Source organism: Meriones unguiculatus, chromosome 2, assembly GCF_030254825.1.
Source record: "Meriones unguiculatus strain TT.TT164.6M chromosome 2, Bangor_MerUng_6.1, whole genome shotgun sequence".
NCBI classification, from domain to species: domain Eukaryota; kingdom Metazoa; phylum Chordata; class Mammalia; order Rodentia; family Muridae; genus Meriones; species Meriones unguiculatus.
In genome coordinates this window covers 185,070,179-185,089,107 of record NC_083350.1, presented here as the reverse complement: position 1 = coordinate 185,089,107, position 18,929 = coordinate 185,070,179, and the positions used below count along the sequence as shown (strand labels likewise).

The 18,929-nt window shown below is 38.0% G+C and overlaps 1 protein-coding gene across 2 annotated transcripts in view; it reads right to left on the bottom strand.

Annotated features, from left to right (window-relative positions):
* Pdgfc (platelet derived growth factor C) overlaps window positions 1-18,929 on the bottom strand; it is a 157,158-nt gene that overhangs the window by 22,199 nt on the left and 116,030 nt on the right. For both annotated transcript variants that reach the window (XM_060378484.1, XM_060378483.1), the window contains one exon: window positions 9,787-9,967. In XM_060378484.1, coding sequence (XP_060234467.1) covers window positions 9,787-9,967 — 181 coding nt within the window. The remainder of the gene's footprint in view (window positions 1-9,786; window positions 9,968-18,929) is intronic.

The window sequence follows — 18,929 nt, the reverse complement described above, 5'->3', positions numbered from 1 at the left end:
AGGAACGTGCCTTGGAAATACTTAAAAGTCCATTCAGCCTTTTAAGTAAATATATGACATCCTTAATCTTCCCCCTAAAAAACTTCCTGCAGTGGAGAAGTACAATGGCTGGCATATGCTAGTTCATTATCTCACCATCATTTTGAGCTGAATGGAAATAAAGCTAGACCTCACAAGAATGCAGAGATCATTTGAGGTTGCTTTGTAGGGAAACCTCCAAAGCAGTCCAGGTACAAGACAGCAGTCTCTAGTGAACATGTGCCAGTGAACTCATCATCTACAGCTGAGCTGCTGATGAAACAAGGTCCAAATCCCTTGTAACATGGTCAACACACTAAAGGGAAATATGCAGCTCCTGAAGAGACATGACTATGTGCAGCTATACACAAGTTCCTATATTACATGATTTTTGTTGCCCCATCAAGAAGGAGCTCTTTCTTGTCCATTCCTAGCACTCTCCTTCCTATGAGCTCCAAAGAATGGCACTTAAGCACGAAAGACACTTACCTGACCAGTTACAGAGGAACTGTCTAAGAAAACATAAACAAATGGCAGGATGAAATAACACAGGATATGAAAATTGAATTCAATAAAAAGAACTATTAAAGAAAATTTGAATTAAAATAAAACTAGAAATGAAGCATTCAATAAGTCTAATGAAAAGTCCTTAGTAGAAAGCCTTAGCAACACAATAGATCACACAGAAGACATCTTATCCTTAAAGATGAGATAAAAAAAAAAATACAGGATCAATCACAGAAAATGATGATTGTTATTATCCGTAATGCCTAATGAAGAGCTAGTCCAGAAATGGACAAATATTATGAATAAACCAAATCTATAAATTGTGGACGTATAAGAAAATTACAGGCCAAAGACATAGAAAACAACTTCAATGAAATTATAGAAGAAAACTCCCCAACTAGGAAAATAAATGCCAGTCAGGTACATGAGGCATATGAAACTCCAAAAAAGATCATAAAAACAAACTCTAGATGGCATATAAATAAAACAATAAATAAATAGAACAGAGAAAGATTTTTGAAAGCTGAAAGAGAGAAGGCTAAAGAAACACATAAAAGCAAGATCATCAGAATAACAGCTAATTTCTCAATGGAAACTAAAAGATGGAAGGAGTAGAAGCCACGTGATTTATTCAGGTTTGGAAAGATGTCAAGCAAACTATTTCACCCAACAAAACTATTGGTTTTAATTGAAAGAGAAAGAAAATCTTTCCATGATAGCAACAGGCTAAAGGAATTTATAAGCATTAAACCATCTTACAAAGAGTTGTAGAAGGAAAGCTTTTGACTAGAGAAAAAGTCACAAGACATTATGCTGAAAATAAATGATGCAGGATAGAGGTTATATGAATTAAGTCAAAGAAAAATATACAAAATCAACAAAATTATAACTATTAAGCAATTAATCTTTCAATAATAAGTTTGAATATCAGTGCTCTCAATCAAAAGAGACAGCTTACTGGTTTTATCAGAAAGCAACATGCATCTTTGTGCTATCTCCAAGGAGAAAAACCAAAACTATGGCACCTTCAAGGATAGACATTACCTTAGAGTAAAACGAATATAAACATTAGCATGAAATGACATTGTAGACTAAATGGAGTTAATAAATATCTATAAAGTATTCCTGCCTAACAGGACAGAATTTCTTTCTTTCTATTTTTTATAAAATAGAGAATGTGTTAGGGTATAATGGAATAAAACTTGAAATAAATACCAGAAGAAACTGTAAATTTCACAAATTCATTCAGCATGAGCAATGTATTATTGGATGATAAAAGTGTCCCTGGAGAAATAAATAAGAAAATAAAATAATTCTTGGGATTAAATGAAACAAACAGAGAGAAAAACAACTAGGAACCAATGAAAGGAGTCAGAAGAGTGAGATTTGTAGCTCCAAGTGCCTACATCAAAAGACCAGAAAGAACATAGATAAATAACTGATTTACCTCAAGAGTTTGGAAAAAAAACAAACAAATCAAAACAATAATTGTGGATGGAAAGATGCAATTACAAAGCATGAAGAAATGAAGGAATATTTTTGTTTTATTGATGCGTCTCTTCATGCCATGGACTAAGAGAGTGTCTTTCTAGAACCGTGCTATGTGCAACATACGTGAAGTACTGGATCAGACTAAGGCTGAGTGGGAATGAAGGCAGAGGGTAATCCATCACAGCACTATGACTAACAGATACTGACAGTTGACAAATTGATAGTCCTCAATATGCAGCTTCAGAATGTTGGAGTGTGCAGGCAAGTGCTATGGTCTGAAACACAGCCACACAATTCTGTGTAAAATCCCCACCCTTTCTGCACCTCTCAACAACAAAGAGGAAGCACAAGAGAAACTAGATATTAAATATGCATATTATCTCCAAGCTAAGTCACAAAACAGCCTTCTTTCTTAGAATATAGAAAAAAATGTTTCTAACCCTGTAATTAAAATTCTTGCTTAATTTATATTTTACAGCCACTGCCCATGCTTCCACCCAAGGCTATGGCAACAGATCAATGCTGTGTAGAGCTCCTTCGATCAGCATCTCCAAGCATGGATGATGAAAAGGCAACGGGTACCATCCCAGAATAAAGGAGAATTTCTGACGTGCGGCAACAGGCAGAAGTGAGGATAACCTCTTCAGGGGAGCTTGTTACATATTTGATATCAAATCTGAGCTGTATCATTCTTGAGCCATCTTGTGGTTGCTGGGAATTGAACTCAGGACCTTTGGAAGAACAGCAAGTGCTTTTAACCTCTGAACCATCTTTCCAGCCAAATTTTTGAAGGTTTTATTTGTGTAAATGCTCAGTCTTTCTTTCAGAATTATGACATTCTCTTCCTCTCACCAATCCCTCTACTATTTTTTAAAGTTATTCTAAATCACTTAAATGACAAATTATACACTTATATAGTTATTTTTTCTCTTTAATGGAAGACAGAGGCAAGGTACTAGAAATTTGGGAAATATTACCTATTTAAATTTTCCCAAAATAATTTATCAACCACTTTCAATAAAGTTTATTGAAATAAGTCATGTGATAGCTGGAGGGGTAGGAAAGTGGGTGAGGTGACTACCTTCCAATAATAATGACCTGGGTTCTATTCCCAGAGCCATCATCATCAACAACCACAAACCACAACATTCTGCTGGGCATGGCAGCATGCCCAGAATCTTACTCCTGGAGAAGTGCAGAGGACAATCACTGGACTCTCTTCCTGGCCAGCCTGGTCTACCTGACAAGCTCCAGGCTAACGAGAGACCATCTCAGGGAAAAGGGGATGCCATTCCCGAGGAGACCACGTGAGGTGGTTCTTTGATCTTTCCATGCAGGGCATGAAGAGCTCATGTATGTGGTTGCACACACACACACACACACACACACACACACACACACACACACACTATCTACCAACTCTAGCTCCTGAGCTAACTCCAAGCTTTTAAATCTTTTGTGCTCTTAGGTGAACAATCTTGATTTCTGAAACTCAAGCTTACAGTTGTTCCAGATTTTTACTCCATTCAAATGTCTATCTGCCTTCCACACTTCCTGGAGGAGTTCTGGAGCTCAGCAGTACATGTGATTCTCCTTCTCAGAAGACACGAAAATACATGCAACAAAAGGAGTCAGCAGAAATCCAAAGAGAGGCAGGATCATGTCTTATACAGGAGAACACTGCTCATGGGTGGAAATGAGAGACAACAATAATCTGCTCATAGCCAAGCTTAATCTCTGCAGCAATTGTATAATATCCTTGATGCAGTGAAATACTGTCATCTCATGACTCTTTTTCTAATCAAAAAAAAGTGTGTTTTGGAAAGAATTGGGTCGTTTGACAAGTGCTTCTGACGAGGGTAGCCATCCACTGCTTGTAACAACCTTGCAGTTTTCAGTCTTATGAGAAACTCTAAGACCACCACCATTTTCTCTGTCCATTCTCCGTGTAAGTAATAATTTATTTTGAAAGCAAGTTCTATGTAACCAGTCCTATTAAACTAAGTTAAACTAACTATTAACTTAGTTTAATAGGGTAGTGTAGGAATGGGAGGCAATTGTTAAGATTTCACATTTTAGAGAATATTGGCCGTATTCTGCCACTAAGGACTTTCCCACAGCATCGATGTGAAGGTACCAATCCAAGAAGCATGCTGGTTTTCTCCTAAAAAGGTGAAAACTTAATTTGAAAGCTTCCTTGAGAATCGATAGGAGTTTTTCTTCACCTGATCAAAACAATGACTTTTGTCCTCAGTAAGACGAGACTTCTTTCTTCAGAATACTGACATAAAATACCTACTGGCACAGCCGGAAAGAGACAGCAGCCGCCCTCCTTTTTCCTTAACTCCAGTATCCACTAAACAGCTTTGTTCTCCGCCCGCATAATTAATAACTGTCTTGGCAATCAGTCATGCATTCCTCAATGGCACCTCGGGCACCAAGCGTCCTTCTAACCCCTCTCGGCAGAAGAAACCACCCCGGCGGCTGCGCACTGACTTCACTCCAGACAAGCCATTCACGAAGTCAGCGAAGAACACAGCCAGGTTCTGGTGCAGTTACTGCACAGGCCGGGACTGCGCTCCTCTTGCTGCATTGCAGCGGGTGGTTTTGCTTTGTTTTGCTTTGTTTTTCATGTAGTGGGAGTTACAATAGTTTGTTTTCTTTTCATACGACTCAGCTGACAAAAATAACAAAAACTTCTGTATCCAGGCAGGTGTCACTTAGAAGTGATTTTTTTTTTAATAGGACACATTTGACAGAAACTTAAAGGAAGGTAGTCTGGAGTATATGTGAGTGGTACACCCTATTCATGCTCTCTCTCTCTCTCTCTCTCTCTCTCTCTCTCTCTCTCTCTCTCTCTCTCTCTGTGCGTGTGTGTGTGTGTGTGTGTGTGTGTGTGTGTGTGTGATCCACATGCTCCAGCAATAAATAAAATGGTTAAAACACATGGGAGTCAAATGCTATGATAACTGCACTACCAAGTTCTCTTAATCTAGACAATACGCATCAAAGGAGAAAAGAGAGTAAAGAAATTGCTACAAGTATTATCTTATTATTTCTTAGTAACCTCAAAACAGTTAAAAATGATGTTCAAGAAAATTATTTAAGAAAGTTTAGTTTTAGTGCGATAATTACTCAAAACACTCCTGCCTACCAGACGGAGAAAATTGAAGCCCTCACATTTCACAAACATGGAAAATAACATTTTATACGTAGCATTATACTCAAAAATTGTTTTACATATTAAGAAAAAAGCCCTGAAAAGGTTCAGACCTGAATTTGCACATTTTTGCTTAAAAACTCAGATTTGTTTTGTGAAACCGTTTCCCAAGAAAAATGAGAAGTAAAACTTTAATCAGATATTTGGATAGTAGATGAAAAGTTGTTCTGTTTTGCCTTTGTCTGCCACTTTGTATTTTAAATAATGGTGTTTATGCTACTCCACAGAGTAGGGCATATATAACCTAATACAAATTATCCCAACATTAAACAAGAAAATTTCTTTCTAAGACATATGAAGTATGTTCTGGGCTCTCACTGTGTGTGGCCTTCAAAGGGAAACAAGGTCTCACTGTTTTCATTTTTTCCTAAACAACCTCTCACTACTAATCTACCAGAGTATGGTTGTGAGCTCTCTCATCCCTGCCCCGTCTTCCTCTTGGCTCATCATAAAGGAGAAAAAATATCAAAGACATTATTAACTTCTTGCAAACAATTATAAAACTTAATATATCACTTATTATCAAATTTATACAGATTTATCATTCATTATTTGTCAATGAGGCATGACAAGGGAATTATATTTTTGTAAATAATTATCTGAAATAGCATTAAAAAGTTAAATATTGAAGCCTATGTCTTATTTTTTAAGCTGTATCTCATTATAGAATTATGTCAACTCTCCCAGTGGTAGTTTTAAAACTAAGCCTAGCTAATGACACCAGTTTAACATAGCAAGATGGAGAGACACATTTAAATTGTCTTATTCCAAGCTATTGGTGTACCCAAAAAATTATTTCAACATTTCAACAATATGAAGAAAACTATTTTGTGAGATATGAAACATTCTCTCAACACTGATTCATTTGTATTAATCCAGCACCCCTTGCTTAGCTGTTTGAATAAATCAAATTACAACTGAACACCATTACATATGAGCATGTGTGACAAAAAAAAAAATGCTTGTGAGAAAAATTTCTACAATGACATGTCAATCAGAACCACAGAGAGTTTATGGAAGAGTAGAATTTGATGCCCATTCTATCTCACTAATAAAACTACAACGAAGTCCGTACTTATAAAATATAACTCAGTTTAAGGTATAATTTTTTTCTATAATTTACGTTTTAAAATGCATTCCCTCTGTGTCAAATAGATATAAATATTCACTAAATTGATAATCAAAAGCAGATAAAGCTGATATACAATCCCTTTATAACTAACTGATTTAAAATGGAAAGTGTATACTATGCTCACTGACTATAGTGGATGCTTCACTAATGGCCCCACTCGGCCTTCTCCTTACCAGAACTCAGGAACCTGGACAACAAATTACATCACAGTCCAGTTGTATCCCAAGCACCAGAAACTAACACATGAGCATCTGGAGCCTCAGGGTAACATCATTCCTATTACCCTGGACCTCTCATGTGTCTCCCCTGCATTTCAGCTGCAACAAAGGTAACACAGCTTTGAAGATGTAAGGATACCCCACCCAGGTCTTAGACAAGTCTGGGGGGAAATGGCTGAATTTCTAGAAAGTCTGAATGACCAGCTGCAGCAGGAATGGTGTTGAGCAAGGCCTATGGAGCAAACCTTAGTTCAGGAAGCTGTTTGCCTACCAAGGCATGCATTTGTGTTATTACAAAGCTAAAAAGCCATTGCGGTTAGCAGCTCTCTAGGTCCTGCTTTGCAGCTGTGAATCTGCAGTCAGTTTGATCCTTGCCTGTAGGGAAGTGAGGATGCCAATAAGAAAGTTCATCCATGACAGAAAGAAATAAATATGTGTGTGTCAGGGGAGGAGGTGGTATGTAGAAGCAATTGCCCCTGAGCAAATACCACAAGATCCTTTAAGTCCCCTCTCCAAGAAGCACACTTTCTTCCTTTAGGCCTTCCTTTATCTGATTCACAGCTATGACTGATGGGTTGTGGCTTGGTCAGTGTTAATGCATGTGTGGGGAAGGAGAGGGAGGAGACATTTTGCAACATCCAGTGATAATTCAAAACATTCTGCCAGGCTTAAAAGCATCACTGCTTGTCACATTTTCATTCATCAAATCCCACTGCTCTGTAGACAGTTACTGAGAGTGGAATGGATGTATTTATAAGTAAGGAGTGAGGGGTACCTGAAGCTGAAAGGGTGGGGCAAGATGTGGCAGGTCAACCACAAAAGTGAATGCAAACACACATGAGCCAAAGTTTGTGAAATTGGAACAAAAGCAACTTTGTAACATCACCAATGTTAAAAAGCCGCACTTCTTTGGAGTGTAGGACCTTACATTCCCATATGCATGACCCTTGTTTCTTGCATCCCACAGCCTGCTGCTTCCCTAAAGATGATTAGAGTAATTATAACCACAATATGAACACTCAATAAATAGCTGAATCTTTAGTTGGCATAACTCCGGTTACCAGAACTTATTCAGCAGGACCTGCTGGCACTTGCATTGTGTGTCTATAGATATGTATGACCATCATCAGCCATGTGTTGGTTACAGGGCCATACCACCCTGCTAAAAGTCCCACCACTCTTGAGATTATGAATGACCTGTCTTCTCACGTGGACTCATAACTTGGAATTTATAAGTGACTTGAACACACTGCAACCTAGGGACTAGATCAAGTTTCTGTCACTGTTCCCATCATATTAATTATATTCAATGCATGTTTAAATGGCATTGAGTCCAATGAGCTATGCATGCAGCTTTCATGTTCTATTTTCAGTACCTATAGCGTCTCTCAACCAGGATGCCCTACCGTGGCCACTCACCTGACCAGAGCTGAGCAGTAGGAGGTGAAAGTGTGTCAGTACATAAAATGACATAATTACTCTGACCTTAGAATGTATCAAACTGTTAAATAACTCAACTTTAAAGTTTAAAAGGATTATTAAATTAAGAAGACTTTTTGAAAAGTAACAAAGGAAAAATACTATAAAATCTAAGGTAGGAACAACTTTAGAAATGGAATATCAGGGCTAGAGAGATGTTTCAGTGGTTGAGGGTACTGTTTCCTCTTCCAGAGGTCCTGAGTTCAATTCCTGACAACCACATGGTGGCTCACAACCATCTATTATGGGATCTGATGCCCTCTTCTGGTGTGCAGGCATACATGCAGATAGAACATTCAAATACATAAAATAAGTAAATCTTTAAAAAACAAAAAGAATGGAATATCATTTGAATGTCTTTTGATAATCTGTAAAAAAGGCTAAACAAGATTCACAGTACAAATCTGGAACATTTTAGGATATCTACTTTAACATCAATCATATGCTAAAGTGAACAGTCTTTTTCAAGGTCAGCTTGCATTCTGCTGTTCCTTTTCAGCTGTCTTATCAACCAATACTTAAATTCTCTACCTTTAATCAATAAGGTACATTGTAGTAAAAAACGAACAGTCAATACTTTAAATTATATTGCTTAATAATACGAGAGAAATATAATATACAAAGTTAGGTACTCTTAAGCTTATTCAAACAACAGATATAAAAATAAATTTTGGACAATAAAGAAATGGTACTATATTAAAAGTAAAAAAAATAAAACAGCATATAAAAGCATTGGTTTTAATAGAAATACATACACAGTCTAGGAAAAATAATGCTGATTGCAAATAATGTTGACTTTTCAGTTCTTCATTATATTCATCCTCAAATCTACACATAAAATTGAAACTAAATAACAGAGCATTAAAAAACTTTGTAAATGTATATATTTAAACTGAAAGTATCACTAGTAAGATACATAATATATACAAAGAGTGCTGGAAAGACATAATTGTGTTTCATTACTATGGCTCACATTAGAATCAGTTCAAAAAGGATTACAAAATCCAACTTCTCCGATGATTCTTATAGGATAAAAGAGTGAGAAATGACACAGATTTTTTTTTTTTCTATTCTTCTCAAGAGAAAAACCTACGTCATTTTCCACCAGTTCTGAGCTGTTGGTCAGTTGGCCAGACCTGAGGAGGAGTATGCTGTCTTCTTTGTTTTTGTGGTGAATTTGTGAATATGAGGATAGGTGTACATGAAAACCCGGAGGCCAGACATAAGCTTCGAGTGTGCCTGGAGATCTGTCGGCTTTTAAGGCAGGGTCTCTCACGGGGCAGTTCACCACCTGACTAGACCTGCTGGCGGAGAGCACCAGGCACAAGCCTTCTCTGCCTTCCCAGGCCTGTATCACAAGCTGTCATGCTTGGCTTTTAAGTGGGTTCTGAGGATCAAAATCAGATCCTTATTTGCTCAGGGTAAGCACTCTATCCAGAGCCATCTCCCCATCTGCTGTCTTCTTATAACTAAAAAAATACATACTGCATTTTACTACATTGATAAGGTACTTGGTATTTCTAATAATCTACAGAGAAAATGCTTAAATTGACTGTGACAATTGTTACGAGGCCTTTGTGGTAAAAATAATCCAAACCAGAGAATGGTTTCTGATATTTGGTGTTCTGTCGCTCATCTTTAAAAGAGGATTTCAGGTTTGTTTTCCTTTGTTTTTAACGGCAGACTCAGCGAAGTAAGGAGAATCTCAAAGTTATACTTACTGGCATGACAATACGGTAGTGAATGCAGAATCCAGGCTCAGATGGGAAAAACTCATCGGATACGAATCTGATCCTGATATGATTTCCTTTAGAAGTCTGCTTTCCTGGCACAGCCCCAGAACCACACCAGCGTCCTAAAACACTTCCATCACTGGGCTCCTCAACTTCTACAAAATCATACCTGTGAGGAGGCAAAGGGGGCAGAGACTGGCATCATTGCTTGTCTGGGCAACGGAAAGTTTACGTGTGCATCTATGGCGCAGATCAGGGTGTCATCCCCAGAATGGCTGAATGGAGCCATCATTCAATGCAAAAGTTAAAGAGAATTAGAAATGAAGACCCAATTGGAAAAATGTGAGACCTTTTTCAAAGCCTTCAGAGTTGCTACAAACAAGCTTGAGATTTGTCAGACATTTAAAACTTAAATATTTTGCATATGGCAAAATTATATGACTTTTAATCTACGAATTATTCAAGTTCCTACTTTAATGCCTACCATCATTTTCCAGTTTTCCTAGTTCAGAAAAGACATACTTTGTGTAAAACTTTCCCAACAGTTATTAATTTAGGAAAGCATAGTGTATGCTGGTAACCCTTACCCAGTGGAAGCAAGCTCCAGCTACGGAGTTTAATTTTGGGGTCGTTGATAACATGCATTGAGGTACCAGCATGCATGATTTCCTTATACATCATCGTGCTTGTATTCCAGTTTTCTCGTTTGTTTCCTGCACTGGCGCTGTGTCTAACGTGCTGACCCAGTGCTCTATTACCTGGGAATACACCCCAGATCCATCTGACACACACACTATTTTCAAATTATTTTAAGGGACCGTACGTATACAAACGGTAGCTCCTCAGGATTGAATTTCAAAATAATTTAAAAAATCACAAAACTTTTAATGAGAGAGAATTCTTACATGTTTGAATAACTATTGATAGATTTTAAAATACAATGTGGTATATATGCTAGATAAAATCAAAGCCAATATTTTGTTACTAGATTTTAAAAAAATTTAGTAAAAAACAATATACAGATCAACTATAGTTATGAAACTGTCCCCTAAGAAATGTAACATTATTCAGCTTCATTTTTCTCACATAAACTGAGAAACTGAGATAATTTACAATGACAATGAACACTCAGTGTTGAAGGATTCCTGGCACAGAGTTCCCATTCAATAAGGCTTGCTCCAGCTCTAGGCAGCCCCATGCCTACCTCCATGCACTGTGTTTTAAGATATACAGGAGAGTTTAAAAGCAACAAAACGAAAACTTTCCATATCAAAAGAAGGCAGTATTCATGTCATGTCCTATGACAAATCATATGACGTACAGCTTTAAGAATATAGGCGCAAACCAGCCATTGCTCGTTACAGTTCAGAGGGTTGGATACTGGGGCCCATGCTGAGGTGGCAAGAGTAGACAGCTAAGTAGAACAGAGCTACATAAAATTTTATATATCACTGTAAAAAGAGTTGGTTTTGTCATTTTCATTTCAAAACTGTCTGCACAGGAAACAAAGTTCCTACTTGGGGAAGCTCTGTTCTGTTTGTGGAAGTAAACCAGGCCAGCTGGCTTTCCAGGACACATTGCATAGGTGTATATGTATGTCTTGATACAAAGAGGACCTATCACTTCCTTGGGCTCAGAATTCATAAATCAGATGGTAAGACTGCTAACAAAAGTGCACTGTGGAAAGCCCGAGGAGCAAGGGCAATTTTACACAGCTACATTAGGATCACTTTACAAAAGACTTAATATCTGGGCTGTGAATGGTGTTGATTGCCTGACCTGGAGTGAGAAGGAGGGAAATGGAAATGCACTCTAGCAAGAAGCACATAGAAGAGGTAATGTAAGAGGGAAGGGGCCAGGCATGGGTGGCCGTGAATAGAGGGTGACAAAGAAAATGACCAACCTGGGGAAAGTAGGTGTAGGCACTCAGAGCTTGGTATCTCAGACTCGGCTGTCAGAGTTTTACTTGTCAGACAATATCATAAGCAGAGCTGGGCACAGCATTAATAGGCTCTATTCTTTAAAATATTTAATTCAATATATTAAAAGGGTGATGCTTTCTAAAGTATGAGTTTCTGGACTAATTTTAAATTTTAAGATATGTTAATGCGGGCTGTTGTTCTTCTGATGTGATAAGGGCCCTAGAACGTACAAGTTACAGGACAGGAAGTGTTCTTGCTCATCTGTCTTTGCCCTCCCACTTGTAGGCCAAGCACACAGTCAAGGCTTGATAGGGCCATGTGAAGTGAATAGGTGCTTGTGCTCTGGAACCTCAAAATGTCTGAAGTTAGTGTTATACGGAAGTAACCATAGATGACACATGTTGTTTTTAAAGAGTCTTAGAATTATGGGCCAGCTCTCCATGTATTTTAAAGATTCAGATCTCATTTATTCGCACTAATTGACACAGTGATGCATCAGGGATTGTCATCCCTGTAGCATGTACAGAACAGCCAATGAACAGTAACAGATAAGGGTCGCCACCTAGCTGAGAGATTCCAGGAATCAACATTTTAAGTGTAAGCATGGAGAAAAGGTCCTTTTAAAAGCAACCTTCAAGGAAACAGAGATTCTGGGACACCATCTTGAGTGGTGGCACAAAAGTTGAGGGGGTGGGAAGAAAGAATTTTCACCAGAAGCAGAAGCAGAAGCAGGGAAAACCTCAAAGAAGTTCAAAGATCAGCCAAGTCACTTACCGGACTTGACAATCACAATGCCATTTTCACTAGTAAACTGGGAAAGATACATTGTGCTAAATAATTTCTTCTGAGCATTTTAAAAATAACTATTAAACTGTTAGGCAGGATATATTATAAGAAAAACAAGTAATCAACTCCTTGTAGCTACTTTTATTAAGTCTAATTTTTCACTTATGTTCAAAAATAAATACTATCTATGCTTACTTGATTGGTAATTTCCTTTAAGATGTTTTAAAAGGGTTTCTTAAGGCACAAGGAAATATTGAGGTTAGAAACATTAAGACCTTGTAATGAATGGAATATGTCTTGGGTTGAGTACTTGCCCAGCAAACGTGAGGGAAGTGTGAGGCTGATGCTCGCACAGCAAAATCAAACAACAAAAAGGTCTTAATTCTGGCCTTGCTGAAATTGCATAGTGATACAAACCCAGTATATGAAAATCAGAAGGGTATCGAGTTCATTATGATTTCATGAAGACTTTCTAACGAACATGGTGTCAGATTGAAAGCAAGTTCTGGATTCATGGCCAGACTCTGGCAGCACGCCATCCCTGCTTAGGCACAGCACATGCTCTGTTCAGTTTTTGAAGGAGCTATACAGTTTTACAGTTTGTGGAAATGTATACTCGGTCTATAAAACAGAAAAATTTAATATAAACTACTGGTTGCTTTATAGTAAATTAGGCACTTTAAGTTTTTATTCCCAGAGCTATTATTATACAATAATATTATTATGAAATTCATCCAATTATTCTAACTTTTCACAGTCCTGCTTAATACCAAGCGAGGCATCTAGGAAACTTAATATTGATAAAATAAATTTTTATTAAGACCCCCATTTTTGTCTTAACAACATATACACTTGGGAAATGATAGGGCTATCAAAATAGCTTTGTTTAAAAACTTGCACTGGAGATGAGTGTGAACAGGTCCCAGATGAGGACATTCCTCATTCGCGTAGCACTTGCCTACCATGCACAAGGTCCTGGGTTCAATCTCCCAACACAACAAAATTAAAAAATAATAATAATGAAAAAACACAAGATAGAACAGGCATGGTTGTACCTAGAGCGTAGCAGCCTATCTCATTGTTCAGATCTTAGCGGATTGCCAAGGGCAGAAAAATACCATTGACATATGGTTCAATATTTTATTTCACTGTATAGAGTATGCCTACTGAGCTTTGGTGAAGTTTAATGCATTTAAATCCAGTTAAGTTTGTTGCTTTGTGTTCCCTGACCAGATGCCTTCAACAGAATAGGGGATTCACAGGAGAAGCCATCTGACTGATGTTACTTTCAGACCAAACCATCATGAAGGAAGAGAGAAACAAACCAGGAAAAAACCTAAGTGTGGGACATAATGAATGGGAGTGGGAAATGACTAAAGCAAGTCATGCCTGTATGCTCAGGTGAAAATTCTGGAGACACAGTAATCCTTGCAATGCACTCCCATGTATTAATTTTCAATGTGAACAATTGCCCACACTGCTATTTAAAGGATTTACTAAGCCCATTTTAGGAGCCAATCAAACATCACATTCTCAGGGCAGCGTGATGCAGCAAACACTGTGCAAAACGGCCTGCACTGTTCCCTCCCTCTCTTAGCATACTCCTGGGACCCGGGAGGATTTATGTTCTTTTACGTTTAATAAACAAGTCTAGTGTTGTAGACAATGTTTGTTCTCCTGTGAGAATGTAGGAGCTGTGAGGATATGGGGGATGTTTTCTTACTCCTGGGAATGTAAGGACTACACCAGAGAAATAAATTCACTGGTAAACACAATTGTCAGACACCCAGCTTCTTTCAACAAAAACAAACCAACCCTGCAGAACAGGCTGTCTCTAGTTCATACTGACTAAAACCTTGTCAATTAAACCTGCCCCGTGAATTATCAAGGCTGACAGCGGTGAGAAAGGATGCCAAGTGAATGTGGTTATAGAAAGCCCGGCTCTGCAAGGGTCGACTAGATCAGGAGCAGGCTGGGACAGGTACTAAAGAGAATAAGATGACAATTACTGCACAGAGCTTATCGGCTCACACTCTTCTTACCCACACACAAGCAGAATCTTTAGACTCCCATCAAACCAGATGTTCCTTTAGACTCTAATTAATACTGAAAATACTTGGAAATAATTATCATATTTATTAGGTGGTTACAGTGTGTTAGGTACTTTTTTAGGTGCTTCTGAATATTAACTCAATAGATCTCTTAGCAAGCCAAAGTGGAAAGTTCTGATTATGCCCAGTTTTGGGGTTACTAAATATAGAGAAGCTAAGTAATTTGGCTAAGTTTACAAAGTAACTAATTGTAAAGTTACAGCTTCAGTTTTAGAGGCCAAAGCCCAGGCTCCCAGGTCTTAGAATCACCATATTTAAAATACATCTCTAAAACTAAATTTATTTTATTTGGATGCCTAACTATAGAGAAATTGTAGGTTTCTGGACAAAGACTGGCCATGAAGGCATGCTTAAGGGCTGGAAAACACAGACTATAACAAATGAAACTGAACGTGGATCTTGCTAATTCATGTATTTGTTATAATTTACTTGGAAACTCTAAATTCTTTGTAGAGAATTTCAAAACAGTTGAGACTATGGAAGCCAAACACACACTTTTCAGGACTAACAACAAATAATGGGGAGATTCATGTGGGAACAGGAGAGCTCACCCTATGAGAAGTGGCTCAAGTTGTTGCCGTGGTATGAGGGTAAGATTTTAAAGTAATCTTATCACTAAATAAAAATAATGCAACTGTATTGGCCACCAACTCAACTTTCAAAGCTAAAAATAATTAAGTGCAACAAAAATAGCGGCAACTACTAAAAACAGAACTTGCTTAGAGGTATAACCAAACACAAAATTAATATTATTAATTAAAAATAAAAACTGGCAGAGAAAATAATGAAATAAAAAGATAGAAATGACAAAAAAACCCATAGCCATTAATCAGGTAGAAGATATACTTACAGTTAAGAATATACATAAATTTTATAGTTTATGCATTATTTTACTAAATATATTTGGAAAATTGTATGAAATAGATGGCTAAAATATGAATTATCAACTTGGTATAAAACCAGTTAAAGTACTCTGCCCAACAGTTGGCCATAAGTCTCACCATCTGCTTTGATAGTCTGCAGGGCAGAGGCTTTCAGAGGTCCTCTGTGGCAGGTTTCTAGGTTGTTTCCTGTTTTCTTCTTCTTCTGATGTCCATCCTCTTTGCCTTTCAGGATGGGGATTGATCATTTTAGTCAGGGTCCTCTCTCTTGATTAGTTTCTTTAGATGTACAGATTTTAGTAGGTTTATCTTATGTTATATGTCTATAGGAGTGAGTATATACCATGTGTGTCTGGAGAGGACAGGAACCCCACAAGGAGAGCAACAGAACCAGAAAATTTGAACACAGGGGTCTTCCCAGAGACTCATACTCCAACCAAGTACCAGGCATGGAAATAACCTAGAACCCCTGCACAGATGTTGCCCATGGCAGTTCAGTGTCCAAGTGGGTTCCATAGTAATAGGAACAGGGACTGTCTCTGACATGAACTGATTGGCCTCCTCTTTGATCACCTCCCCCTGAGTGGGGAGCAGCCTTACCAGGCCACAGAAGATGACAATGCAGCCACTCCTGATGTGATCTAATAGACTAAGATCAGAAGGAAGGAGAGGAGGACCTCCCTATCAGTGGACTTGGGGAGGAGCATGTGTGAAGAAGGAGGAGGGAGGGTGGGACTGGGAGGGGAGGAGGGAGGCGCTTATGGGGGGATACAAAGTGAATAAAGTGTAATTAATAAAATGAAATTAAATTTAAAAAACAGTTAAAGTAAATAACAACTCTTAAAGAAGTTTAAAAAATTGTAAATATTTAGTAACAGAAAAGGTGAAATAAAATGGGATTTTATAAGACTTCTATTAAACTATTAAACAAATGTGTAATTCCAATTTTTCATAAGTAATTATAGAACATTGAAAATGGTAATCTCCCAAATTTGTAGCATAAAATAACCTAAACCCTGTATCGAATTTTCTATAGTGGCAATATTTAGCATTCAGAAATATGGCCCATCTCATTCACATAGGCAATTATAAAAAATCTGCTATTAGCCATCAATAGATTATGTGAATAGTATAATTGACCCAGTATGAGTGTTGTCTATACATAGATATGAATAGGAAAATGGTCCACAAAAATATTAAAAGGAATAACAGCGGTATGATCATAGTAGCAAATGAATCACCAATATGGTTTAATTAACTGCTTACTAAAAATAATGCAGAAAACTTTCAAATTTGGATGAAAAAAAAAATGAACAGAAACCAAACATTCATTATGTGAAATGAAGCTGAATTGATCATCACATCAGAACAAAGTGAAGAGTTCTCATTGCTATTTTGGAGTTTTGAAAAAGGACATATATATAAATTTGAGATAGAAGAAAGAAAAATATAATAAGAACAGAGGAAACAAAGGTTCTTGGTTGCTGACAGATTTGTGTGTGGGTGTGTGCAAATTTGTGTCTGTGTGCCTGTGTTTGAGGGCAGAGGTAAACTTTGGTGTCATCCTCAGGAACACTGCACACCTCCTTGGAAACAAGGTCTCTGATTGTCCTGGAACTCCATTAAGGAAGCTGGAGGTTAAGGTCATGACGTCTTCCTCAAGGTTTTCACCTTAGTCATGTCTCCTACTGAAGCCAGGGTTTGCTGTTTCTGCCACACTAGCCAGCCGTCCAGCAAGCCCGTGGACACCCTGTCACCTCCTTCCTGGTACTAGGATCAGCCACTCTAGGTGTTTTCACAGCAGCTCTGAGGCCTGAGCTGATCCTGTCCATTGCAAGTCAAGCATGTACAAGCAGAGCCTCCCCTACTTGCAGCTGAGAGGTTTGGAGAACAAAGGTCAATAGCGTTAATGCCGAGGCTGGCGAGCTCAGACACGGGCAGCGGGACTGAGGTTCTTATGGAGGTAACCGTTATACGTCATCTAGATTGAGGTAGTTCTCATGAGAGCTGGTATGCGTTGGGGAAAACAGGAATAAAAATATTTTTTAAATTTTGCTCTTTTAAGAAGGCTAGCGAAAAAATTTTAAAAAAGGATAGTGAACTAAAAATATAATTCAGTACAGAGTCTGAATATAGGATTAATATGCAAAGATCAATATGTTTTGCTTATGACCGAAGACTCTCAAACTTCATACAGAAAAAATGTTGTTCACTGCAGATGTCCAAATACAATACACACACACACACACACACACACATAGCTGATAATGAATGAACACTTACTGTTTGAAAAATGTATCACCAAATGACAAAGTCATAGTTATTTTTTATAAAAAATATTGATAATGTTTCCAGAATATTTCTGTAAAATATTAATTACTCTGCCATAGCAAACATGATGAGGCACATACAGGGAACCAGTGCGCCTCGCACATCAGCCCCATCAGCAAACAAAGCTCATCTGGTTACTCTGCCTACACTCATGCTGGAGGTACAGTGCAGTTATGAAGTAAATCAGTCACACAGGTGAGGCTCAGAAAGGCAGAGGCAGAAGCCTGACAGTAGGATGAGAGCCCAGATTTTAAAGAACCACACTCTCTCTGGTCAAACAGGACACAATGAACAATCATTCCACCCTAAGCGTCACTATTCATAACTACCTCTCTTCTAAACACTTCGGAGATGCTTACAAAACAAAGATAATGGTCATTAACTGAGAAAAGGTTTTGTGAGGATTAAATGAGAGAAAGTGCCTGTACAGGGCATTACCATATCTAACAATAAACTGCTTAATAAATGCCACCTTTTGCTTTTTTTGGGGGGAGCATAGGGGTAGGTGTATCTGAGCGTGCATGGCAGGTGTAAGTGCGGGAGCTGGACAAGCTGCGCAGCAAGCTTCAAGGATCCTGCTGTCATGACCTCCTCAGCGCTGGTTACAGACACGCGCTACCACACCTGCCTTCTCACAGGAATGCTGGCACATCTGTACTTGAGTCCTCCTGTTTGTGCTGAAGCCACTTCACACACTCAACGTCCTCCCAAACTGGTAAACACTAGTTCTTGAAGGGAATAGAATGGTTGCCTGTAATCTGACACATAACCTTTAATGAAAGACTTCAGCTCTGCAGAAGAACAGGACCTGAAACCTCTTACGTAATTACAAACTGAGAAGACACTCTGCTTTTAATTAAGATGTTGAATTTATTTTGAAAGAAGCTGGATATAGTTGTGAGTAAAATATGATAATTTATACAACACTGCTAGGTAGGTAAACCAGTAGTTAATTTAGGAGGTAATATAAAGGTTTTTCAAAAAACAAAACAAAAACAAGTACAGAATAGTGTAAATCCCACTATGCACTAAACACACACACAAACACACACGCGTGCACACAAGTATGCACACATACATGAACATAAGCCAGAATATCA